At 43.2% G+C, this 11377-nt stretch overlaps 2 protein-coding genes across 12 annotated transcripts; both read left to right on the top strand.

Annotated features, from left to right (window-relative positions):
* The first annotated feature begins 2382 nt into the window (after positions 1-2382).
* On the top strand, positions 2383-7959 carry LOC109735988 (protein FAR1-RELATED SEQUENCE 5). 11 transcript variants are annotated; one of them, XM_045232829.2, is made up of 7 exons: positions 2418-2736; positions 2915-3044; positions 3138-3202; positions 4345-4665; positions 4759-7171; positions 7248-7304; positions 7501-7959. In XM_045232829.2, the coding sequence occupies exons 4-6, from the start codon at positions 4447-4449 to the stop codon at positions 7298-7300; spliced, it is 2685 nt and encodes an 894-aa protein (XP_045088764.1). In that variant the 5' UTR covers positions 2418-2736; positions 2915-3044; positions 3138-3202; positions 4345-4446; the 3' UTR covers positions 7301-7304; positions 7501-7959. The 11 variants fall into 11 exon arrangements, with proteins under 11 accessions (XP_020150781.1, XP_020150776.1, XP_020150778.1 ...); XM_020295192.4 differs by lacking the exon at positions 3138-3202 and having other exon boundaries at positions 2383-2736; positions 2915-3109; XM_020295187.4 differs by having other exon boundaries at positions 2383-2736; positions 2915-3202.
* Positions 7960-9513: 1554 nt separating this feature from the next.
* LOC141040861 (serine/threonine-protein phosphatase 7 long form homolog) lies at positions 9514-10675 on the top strand. The gene is made up of 4 exons (XM_073506977.1): positions 9514-9759; positions 10008-10259; positions 10339-10559; positions 10639-10675. The coding sequence occupies exons 1-4, from the start codon at positions 9514-9516 to the stop codon at positions 10673-10675; spliced, it is 756 nt and encodes a 251-aa protein (XP_073363078.1).
* Positions 10676-11377: the final 702 nt, after the last annotated feature.

Genomic DNA, 11377 nt, shown 5'->3' with positions numbered 1-11377 from the left:
ATCCCGTTAATCAAATGACAACTCATGTCTATGGCCAGGAAACACAACCATCTTTGATCAACGAGCTAGTCAAGTAGAGGCATACTAGTGACACTCTGTTTGTCTATGTATTCACACATGTATTATGTTTCCGATTAATACAATTCTAGCATGAATAATAAACATTTATCATGATATAAGGAAATAAATAATAACTTTATTATTGCCTCTAGGGCATATTTCCTTCACTTGGAGAGATGCTTGGTAGATTGGGGGCTTGATAAAGTTTTCACAATAACTGTTGACAATGCTTCTGCTAATGACGGTGCTATAAATTATATCAGGAGGGTTATGAATAAAGCCAAAAGTAGTATTGCTGAAGGGAAGTATTTTCACATGAGATGTGCTGCGCATATTATAAACTTGGTGGTTACTCATGGACTAAAGGAAATCGACCTTTCAGTGGCACGTGTGCGAGCTGCTGTAAAGTTTGTGAAGAACTCCCCTGCTAGAATTACAAGGTTTAAGAAATGTGTTGAACTAGAGAAAGTTAAAAGTAAAGCCTTTTTGTCATTGGATGTGCCTACTAGATGGAACTCAATATACCTTATGTTGAGAGCTGCAGCAACGTATGAGCAAGTTTTTTATAGGTATGCTGATGAGGACCCGTACTATGCACTTGATTTAAATGGTGAGAAAGGTCCGGGAGTTCCAGAAGCCGCAGATTGGGATAATGCAAGAAAGATGACATAATTTTTGGAACACTTCTACAAGCTTACTGTCCGTGTTTCCGCGTCGCTACACTGTACAGCTCACATATTTTTTCATGAGATAGCCGATGTTATCATCTTGTTGCGGCAATGGTGTGAAAGCGAAGATTCTTTGCGCAAGGACATGGCTAAGAGGATGATAGCTAAGTACAATAAATATTGGGGGGTCATAAAAGCTTCAACATCCTTATTTTTATTGCGGTTTCTCTTGATCCAAGGTACAAGTTGTCAAATTACATAAAGATAGCTATTCTGGAGATGTTTGGTGAGACCCAGGGGCAGGTAGTTTGGACTGAAATAAGTAAGACGCTTCACGAGTTATTTGAAGAATATGGAAAGATATATGCTCCAAGTGATAAAGTGCAGCCGTCCAATGTAGCACAAGAACCTGAAGCCCGTGGCACAAGTTTAATGAAGTCCTTGATTGCTCAAAAGATGAGGACGAGCACTTTTGGAATTACTGCTAGTACATCTGAACTTGAGAAGTACCTTTCCGAGGAGAATGAAGAAGATGGCAACAAGTTTGACATTCGTGAGTGGTGGAAGGTCAATTCTTCTAGATTCCCAGTATTGTCACATTTGGCCCGTGATGTTTTAGCAATTCCTATATCTACGGTTGCATCTGAGTCGGCCTTCAGCACTGGTGGTCGTATTTTAGATCCATTCAGGAGCTCCTTAACTCCATTCATGGTCCAAGCACTTGTCTGCACACAAGATTGGTTGAGGGGATCTATTGCTGTAAATGATGAAGAGGACACTGCAGAATTAACTAAGCTAGAGGAAGGTAAGTCAATAATTTACTTGAGTTATTTTTGTTAGATTTCTCCCATGTCACTCATGAATTAAATATCATTTACTTATATTTTCAGCATTGCTTGAAGAAATAAATGGGCTCAATATTTCGAAGAACAACTCCAATAAGGATAATTCGGTCATCGTACTTCCTAAACATGGTGCGGTTTCTTGATAACTTTACTACCTATTAGTTACAGCCTATCAGGTTAAAAAATATACATCTTTTTCATGCAGTTGCTATTGAGGTATGCCAATAAATTTATTGTACAAAATCCTCAGATGTTTGCGTCCGACAAGGTTGCCGTATGGAGCCATGAAAGTAGTACTGCAGATCTGAGATCTTGAAGCCTTACTCTTGTGATGAAGTCCCATTTATTCACGTTTCTGTCACCAGTCAGCTATTTGATAGCCTTTTGTTTGATTTCCCTCCACTTGTGTGTGAGAAAATAAGAATTATGCTATTTGCTTTTGCTACTACATAAGTGAGACTATTTGATATATTTATGTACGTGAGACTTTATTCACTATCCATTTATATATATAGCAAAGTTGTGTCTTTCATTACAGCCAACGATGTGACATTTTAACTATCATATATTCATATTTTCTGTTAAGGTTGCTAGCTCTTGTGATTATTATTTGTATATTTTGTGCAATGCAAATAGCTGCTCATATAAGTGGTGGCTCTGATTGGTGCACGTACTTCGGTTTTCCGGTTAACCGAATAAACCGAACCGATATATTTAGGTTAATATGGTTCGGTTGCTAATTTTTGTTTGGTTATTTCGGTTGCCATTTCTTTAAAACCGAAGTTATAAAAAACCGAATAAACCGAACCGTAATAACCACGTTAACCGAACGCCCAGCCCTACCCGAAGCGGCAGCTAGCGCATCGGGCAGACCGGCAGCCGAACCCTAGCGTTAGCGAGCACCACGGCGGCGCGCTCACCACTGGGGGCTCAACGGCTCAGCCTCGCTGCTTCGCCAGTTCGCCACGCCTCCGGCGCCGCTTCGCCGTCCGGCGCTCAACCTCGCTGCATCGCCACGCCTCCGGCGCCGTTCCGCCGTCAGGCGAGCGGCCTGCTCAGCTACTCGCCCGTCCGACGCCGTACCCACCGGCCCTCGCAGGTTGCAGCTTCCTGCTTCCCGGCGTTCTCCGTCCCCGCGCAAGCACAACCTAGTAAAGCTTCAGGTAATTCCTGTACCTAATTAGTTAATTACTATGGTGGCAAAGTTGCAATGAGCCAATGAATGGGATCTCTTTTTTTGTTGCTGCGAATAGGTTTCTGAACAATGGCAATTCCATCGATATCATGTCTTATACGTAGGTTTCATAAATTGATGTTGCCTATTTTGCTTGACTTTTACAGATTTGAAGGAACTTACAATGCTGCTGAGAACTGTAAAGCTGCTTGGGCTGTGGTAGTTAGTGCTAAGCTGCGATCTTGTGAAGTTGGCAACTGGTATTGTGGCAATGCTCGTGCCCCATGGCCATTGGAGGTTGTGACGAACTGACGCTGTGTTCTTCTATTCTCTCTGTGATTCCTGTTATCTGAACACTCATGGTGAGACATATTATGTTATGTTCTGTAGCATAATATGGAATGCTATACTGCTAGTGCTACGGTCCAAAGATGACTTGTCTTTGACATCATAAGGTTTGCTCCCAGCATCTAATTAGTTTGTGAAGTTTATCCATCCATGTCTTCACTAACCTCTAATTTTCTAGTGTTAATTAATTGTCATGGCTAGTCTAATGCAAGTCCTGTTGTGACAAATGTATGGAATAGAAGTTCAGAACCTTCAGAGATACATAGGACAGGAAGAAAGCGTCGTTCTCTCATTTTTAAATTTGCGTCAACTTTGGTTTAATCAAAGCCATACCGAAATAGTTTAGTATATACCAAAGCCAAATTGCATTTTAGTTTTATAGTACCATATTAACCGAAGTATGGATAGTGTACATACCACAAAAGGGTATTTACCAAACTGAATAAACCGAATGCATAGAGTTAGTGGTGTGGTCTTGGGTGTCCCATTTGTCATGCTTGGGAGTTCTCAGTCGGTATAAGTAGGTATATTAGTTGACTGGGCAATTGGGTTTTTTAGGGATTGATCCATAGTGGTGGCCATTGTGTTCATAATTGAGCTGTGTGGTGGGTTTGAATGTTTTGGAAAATACTCTGAATTGCAAATACAAGGATTGAGGTATGGTAGGGAAGGTAATGGGTGGTTTGATCTGCTTAAATTGGGATTTTTCACAGTTTATGTCACAAATAACTTTTACAGATGTATAAACATGTACTGACATTCTTGTCCATTAGTGAGGTCGGTGAAAATGTTAGCCCTCTCCCTAAAGGCTTAAGTCTGCCTTAAGTCATGTGCCCACCGCTGCCTGGCTGCATGGTAATGGCCACCATTGTGTACGGAATCACAATTCCCTCTCCTTCCTCAGTCCTTCCGTCCTACCCGAGGACTTTTAAGGTAATCTTGTGTACAGTGAAATCCAGCCGGCTGCGCAGCATAGCTTGACTTGGATCGAGTTCTGCTTGTGGACGGATCTAGCAGTAGGTTATCCAATTTGGCCGTCAGGTTCAGCTCTACTGTGGAAGAATTTGTTGTGATTTCTCGGTTGATTTTGTTTTCATCTATGCTAATTTCTTGGCCAATCAACAGTTCCTCTTTCATCCTCTTTTTATCGCCTCATTCTTTTGTATTCAGGATGTATTAGACTAAATAGTCCAAAGGTTGATTGGTAAACTGCTGCTTCATTTATTGACCACATTTTTTTTTCTTGAAGTTGTGTTGCCTAGCGGTGGAGTGCAATTACAAGAAGCTTCATTGTGTCTATCAAGTGGGTTTTGAGTGCTCGTGACTGGCGTATACATGTATGTAGAACAAAATGTCCAGCAACAGTGGCGGTGGTGCGAAGGAGAAGGGTCCCCGAATTGCTACGCCGCTTGTGCCACCTCCCTTAGTCCAGAATTCTATGCCTACTGCTTCAGATGGCCCTACCACTGATCTGAGATTAGCACAACAGTCCTGGCCTGGACATGTAGTCCTGCGTCCATGCACATCTTGGCCTCCTCATGTGAATCCTGCGTATCCACAACAAAATGGGGTATGTTCTCTACTATTGTCTATTTTCCACTAGGTCTTAAGGAAGAACAAAGCCTTATTAGCTTATCATGGTGCTGCCATTCTTCATGGGTAGGAAGCAGTGGCGGATGTGGTGGCAGCCGATGTTCTTCCTGTGATTAATAGCTGCAATGAGAAGATGTTGCCGGAAGTAAATATGCTATTTGATGACGAGAATGATGCTTATGAGTTCTACAATATTTATGCGGAGAAGGTGGGCTTCTTTGTTCGGAGATCAACACTCTGGACAACATCGAAGAACATCATCACTAGGAGGACATTTGTTTGCTCAAGAGAAGGTTTTCGGGAGAAGAAGAAGGGTGCCAAGGAATCAAAATGCCCACGGCCTGAAACAAGAATTGGTTGCCCAGCAAGCATGACCATTAGGCTTACTCCCAATGGCAAGTACCGTTTGACAGAATTTGTACCAAACCATAACCATCAGTTGGCAACAGCTTCTACGATTCATATGTTGAAAGCAAAGAAAATTAGGCGTAAAGCACGGGCTGTGAGAGAAAATCTGGTGGATGATACTGTGGTAACGCCAGAGTTTGAAAATGAAGATGAGGCATATGAATTTTACAGCATGTATGCAGGGAAAATTGGATTTAACGTAAGAAGGGCAAGCATGACAGTAAATGCTGAAAATGTTATCACTAGAAGGATGTTTGTTTGTTCAAAAGAAGGGTTCCGTGAGAAGAAAAGAGGAGCAAATAGAGTAAAGAAGCCTCGTCCAGAGACACGAACTGGTTGCCCAGCATGTATGGTCATCAGACTTGCATCTAACGGCAAGTATAATGTCACTGAGTTTGTCACCTTCCACAATCACGGTCTTGGTGCCGCAGCAGCTTCTGATCTTGTGATGACATCACTAACGGCTGGAAGTTATCAAGATTGTGGAGTAGATTTGTATGATGAAGCACTAGACGATTGTTACGGCAAGCAAAATCTTATCAAAGACGATGCCACTTCAAACTGTCTAGAAGGTAGAAGTTGGAAAAGGTACAAGTGTAAAGTTCCTCACTATGGTGATGTAGGTGCCACTCTGGAGTACCTACAAAAGATGCAACATGACAACCCTTCATTCTTCTATGCAGTAAAATCTGATGAAGATGGGAACTTGACAAATTTTCTTTGGGCAGATTCCAAGTCCATCATGGATTTTACCCACTTTGGTGATGTAGTATGCCTTGATTCAGGGTATGAAGTGCAAGGCTATGGTAGGCCGATTGCTTTGTTTACAGGTCTGAATCATCATAGGCAAACTGTCATCTTTGGTACTGCATTACTTTATGATGAGAGCTTTGAAGCTTTCAGATGGCTATTTGATACTTTTAAGATGGCAATGAATAGTACCCATCCCAAGACATTGTTAACTGATAGATCGGCTGTGATAAGTGAAGCTGTTGCAGTAAGTTGGCCTGAGACAGCACATCGTTTTTGTGTTTGGCAAATTTACCAAAATGCTCTTCAACAGTTAAGTCAAGCATTCCATGGGTCAAGAACTTTAGAATACAACTTCAAGAGATGCCTATTTGATTGTGAAGATGAGGCTGAGTTTTTGATGGCATGGAGAGAAATGTTGGAAAATCATGACCTAAAAGATAATCAATGGCTAGCAGATCTTCTTGCTGTTAAGGAGAAATGGGCATTACCATATGGTCGTGAGGCATTTTACGCTGATATGAAAAGCGTCCAACAGAAGGACAACTTGAGTAGTGAGCTTAAAATATATTTATCCCTAGAATTCGACCTTTTGAGTTTCTTTGTGCAGTTTGAAAAATTATTATGTGATCGTCGGTCTGCAGAACTGCAACTTGATGTGAGTGCCAGTCAGAGCACAAAGAAGCCACCTTCGATGCGAATATTAAGGCAAGCTGCAAATGTGTATACACCTGCTGCCTATAGAATGTTTGAAAGAGAGTTTGAATTGTACATGGATTGCATGCTATATAACTGTGGCGAGATGGGCACAATCTGTGAGTATAGGATAACTGTCGAGGACAATCCAAAAGATCATTTTGTTAAGTATGATTCGCTCAATTCCATGTCACATTGTAGTTGCAAGAGGTTTGAGTTTGTAGGCATTCCATGTCGCCATATGCTGAAGGTACTTGACACTAGGAATATCAAGGACATTCCTCCTCAGTACATCTTGAAAAGGTGGAGGAAAGATGCCAGATCAGGATCTTCAAATGGTGGTTACGCGTACTCTTTTGATGGTGATCCTCAGACAAAGCGTCACACTTTATTGTGTCGAATATTCAGTATAGCAGCGGCTAGAGCTGCAACCTCTGCCGAATCATTTGCGTACATGGAAAGCCAATCGAGCGTACTTATGGGTCAAGTGGAACAATTTCTTGAAAACAGCCCCCCTGACATAGCTGCTATTATTGGTGCTAATTGTGACCGTACTCAAATTCCAGTTGAAAGTATGATCACAGACGGTCTGCACAATCATGCTAACTTTATCAATGGCTCTGCTGATGGTACTTGTTCAATCAAGATGATTTCCCCCTTTTTGTTTGTTGCAACATGTATTTAACAGTGCTAATTGTAATGCAGATTCTCTAACCTTTCCCTTCACAATGGGTGCTGGTACGTTGGATTACCGCTAGACAGGTAACCACTTTCTTGCTACAAGTACGAAACGTAGTAAGAGAACTATTTTGTTATACTATGCCAAGGTCTTTATGGTTCTTACCCTATCAATTTACCCAAGATGTATCATTTGTTTAGTGACCTGTTTGGGAAAATGTCTGTTTATCACCTGCCAGCAAATATTTAGTTTCGTTCACACTTTTTTTCTTTTAAACAGGTGCTGGATGATGGTATATCTGGCTGCCATACCAATTTGGTGGTGCGTAGATGAGCTGGGAATAAAAATGACGGGCTTATCGACTGTGCAGATCATTTTTAATAGATTTCTTAAGACTGCTGGAACTTTTCCAGTCCATTTCATAGCTTACGACTTGTCCAGTTCCACCTACCGCCCCATGGCGCCTCAGGCCGATTAAATATCAAGGTCGCCTGTTCGACCACCAAGCGGCAATGACTTCCCAGTAGATGATGATGAAACGGGTGATGCGTTTTGTGTGTGTTGTGCCTGTGTTGATGGTGCATGCCGCGCCTGTAGATGTACAGTATGGAGGAATGAATGTTCATGTCATCTCTACACCAAGGTGATATATTCTGTTTACACTGGTCAAGTCCACTGGCTGTCCATATAATTTTGGTGAATATGAATCAAGATAAATACAAAAAAGGTGATCGCAAATTTTCAGGCCTTGTTTGGGCCAGGGGTACTTTTTTCTTTCAGTTTTGCTAAAGCATATCTAGATGTGTCCTACTTATTGCACATCTAAGTCTTGTTTCATTAATTTTACCCGGAGATTCGTGCGGATATTTTTTTTCTTTTTTCTTTTTCTAGGGCAGATGTGCCCTAGATAGACCATTTTTCTTTCCTCAGTTGGAAATGAACAACAGGAAAAGTGACCTGGGATTTGGCTCACGTGAGCCCCGTACCAAAAGAGTGGAAGGTTTACTGTGAAGAGTGCGTACCGCCTTGCGACTGTCCATATGCATACGGGGTTGGGTGCATCATGTGCTTTCCGGGGACAAATTTGACAATTTTGACCTCTAGACAAAATCAAATCACAAAATGAACTGCACCTAAAACTATTTCACACGGGTGGCCTTTTTGAGTGACGCCCGACACGCAGGCGTCACACATTACGGTGCAACGCCTAGCTCTGGGATGTTGCACCTCTGTCCATCGTGGCAGCTCCTGGGCCCGCATCCAGCAGTGCAGCGCCTCCGAGCTAGGCGCCACACATGTAATATGCAGCGCCTAGCCCTCAGGCGCTGCACTGTGACTTACATGCAGCCGCCGCGGCCCTCTCCTTCCTCACCCACCCCATTGCACCAGTTATAGAAGAAGCCGCGGCGGCGGCCCTCTCCCCCTCCCCTCTCCCAAATCCTTCAGATCTGACGATTTGGTCCGTGGATTCCTTCACCAATCCATTCTAGAAGGTACTCTCCTCCCATCCCTTTCTTTCTATCCATAGAATGTATGCTATTTTGAAGATTTTGGGGAACCCTTGTTTGAATCTTGCATGGATGAGATTTGGGGAACCCTTGTTAGATTAGAATGTTGCATGTATTATAATCTTGCATGTATTAGATACCTAATTTTGCAACCCTAGTTTAGTTGATATTATTGAAAAGATATGGTTTAGATACATAGGTTGACATGTTATTTCTATGGAAAAGATATTTGTATTGAATCTTGCATGAAGTAGGCCTAGTTTTGTTTATTTGTATTGAAATTATATTTGTATTGACAAGAATGCTTTGGATACATGTGCTTTGAATTTTGCATATAGTAGGCGTACTTCAGTTTATTTGTATTCAAAAGATAATCATGTTGACAAGAAAGCTTTGTTTGAAATTGTTAGGTTGGTTTGGCTTCTCGATGATCACTGGGACCATCAACACCGGTCGTACGCTATGTCGGTGGAGCAGCGGGTAATAATGAAAGTGGCCGGTATTATGAATTTCGTGTTTATTTCAAACACAAATGCCCCATATGTAATTTTATGATTTGTTTTTTTGTAAGGAACTTCAACCTCTGAAGTTTCGGTCTCACGGGGTCAACCTTGGGGGGATGCGCTATGATGAGCGATACACACCGTATGTAAGGGAGACAGGACTTCTCCCTTTCATTCAGTTGGTCAGCCGGTCGACGCCACCCCACAATGCTGCAACAATCATCGCGCTTATTGATCGTTGGAGGCCGGAGACACACAGTTTCCATCTTCGGACTGGGGAGATGACCGTGACGCTCCAGGATATTGCTATGATCGCCGGTCTTCCTGTCGAGGGGAATCCTCTATGTATGAACACCGATTCTGATGGGTGGCGCGAGCAAATGCATGCCCTTATCGGTATGGTTCCTCCGAAGCCTCGAGAACCAGAAGCAGAAGACAAGAAGAAGGAAAGAGTCGCAACCGGTGCTCCTTTCACGTGGATTGCATGGAACTTTGGTACTTTCCCTGAGGAAGTTAATGAGGATGAGGTGAAGACATATGCTCATGTCTACATGTGGTACATTATATCCAGGACTATGTTTGCTGATGGCACATGCAAGAATGCTCCATGGATGTGGCTGAAGGCGTTGACCATCTTCGATAGCAAATGGAGTTGGGGTTCGGCGACACTGGCTTACTTGTATAGACAGGTATAACGTTGTTTCTTTTTCACTTCATTGCTACATTATCAATGCGATCTTCTTGTTAATTCAACCATGTTCTCTTTTATGTGCAGTTGGACGACGCCTGTTGTAGGCCATCTGGAGGTATTGGTGGTTGTATGCTCGCACTTTCCATATGGAGCTGGGAGCGATTGCCGGTTGGACGACCGAAGACCGTGAAGTACGAGGATTGGGACGACAAAGACGACCCACTACGGCTCCCCACTTGGGCTTACAAGTGGGATGTGTTAAATGAGACGACGGATGATTCCTCGGTCATGTACAAGTTGTACAAGAGCGAGCTGGACACGATCACGGCTGAGCCGGTGACTCGACATTGCATAAGTGATTCTCATGCTTCTATCGTAACTCGAAATCAATTTTGCATTCTATGCTATTTTGCAGGTGGAATGGGAGCCATATGGAAGAGGGGATAGTTTTGGTAACCCTCTAGAGTTCAGGCTGAATCCGATGTGCACTAGGGATAGGGATCTTTGGCATATGCGGTGCCCACTCATATGCAAATGGGCGGTTGAGCTTCACCTGCCACATCGGGTGTACCGCCAGTTTGGTCTGTTCCAGCCACACCCGCCGGAGTGGGAGGACAAGGACAAGTTGCTACATGCGTAAGATATGATTAACCTTGAGCACTTAGCAGCTTCTCGGCAGTTTCGATGGTGCTAATATTCTGTTTCTAACTCGCAGGTTGGATAGGAGAAGGCAGCGGAAGGTCAAGGATTAGGCCAAGCATCACAGGAAGTATGTCGTACAGTTCGCGCTTAGTGTGGAGCAAGCTAAGGCTGGAAAACGAGCCCAGCTTCGTGAGCACTGCCCGATCGCGTTCAACAACTATCTCACATGGTTTCTTGCAAGTACCCGTGTGGAGGTATGCAAGCCGGCGTATGCTAAGGAGATTTTGGAAGATCCCACCGTTTTCGATCAGCTAACCCAGCACCAGTACAACAAATTAGTCAGGGAAGGCACCTTAGTCCCTTCAGATCCAATGATGAACTTTGTGGTATTCCCCCTTTTTGCTTTTCCATTCGCACTATTCACATCTTCGCTTGCCTAACACGTTAATGACGTTTCTTTTTATAGCGTGCCCAGATCAAGAAAGCAACTGATGAGACCGAGACTATTCTGGAGACAACCCCGGTTGGGAAAAGCGATGGGGAAGGTGCACTTCGAGCATTCATTAAGGTTCACATCTCCTTTAAACTACCACTTAACATGTGTTGCTACGTTCGATATCTCATTCACTTGTACATGTTGCAGCGCCAAGGCGGCTATCAAACCTTGTCGGTTACCGTGACCCCGATTATGTATCACCAGAACGGTCTAGGTCGGCAACACCATCAGATCCCACTTCTGGTCATGGTGATCCTTTGGAGGATGAGGATGTGGGTGTGGTCACCCAAGAGGTATGGCATGAGCATATATTCAA

The sequence above is a fragment of the Aegilops tauschii genome, chromosome 2 (genome assembly GCF_002575655.3).
Source record: "Aegilops tauschii subsp. strangulata cultivar AL8/78 chromosome 2, Aet v6.0, whole genome shotgun sequence".
In the NCBI taxonomy this organism is placed as follows: Eukaryota; Viridiplantae; Streptophyta; class Magnoliopsida; order Poales; family Poaceae; genus Aegilops; species Aegilops tauschii.
This window is presented reverse-complemented; position numbering and strand designations above follow the sequence as displayed.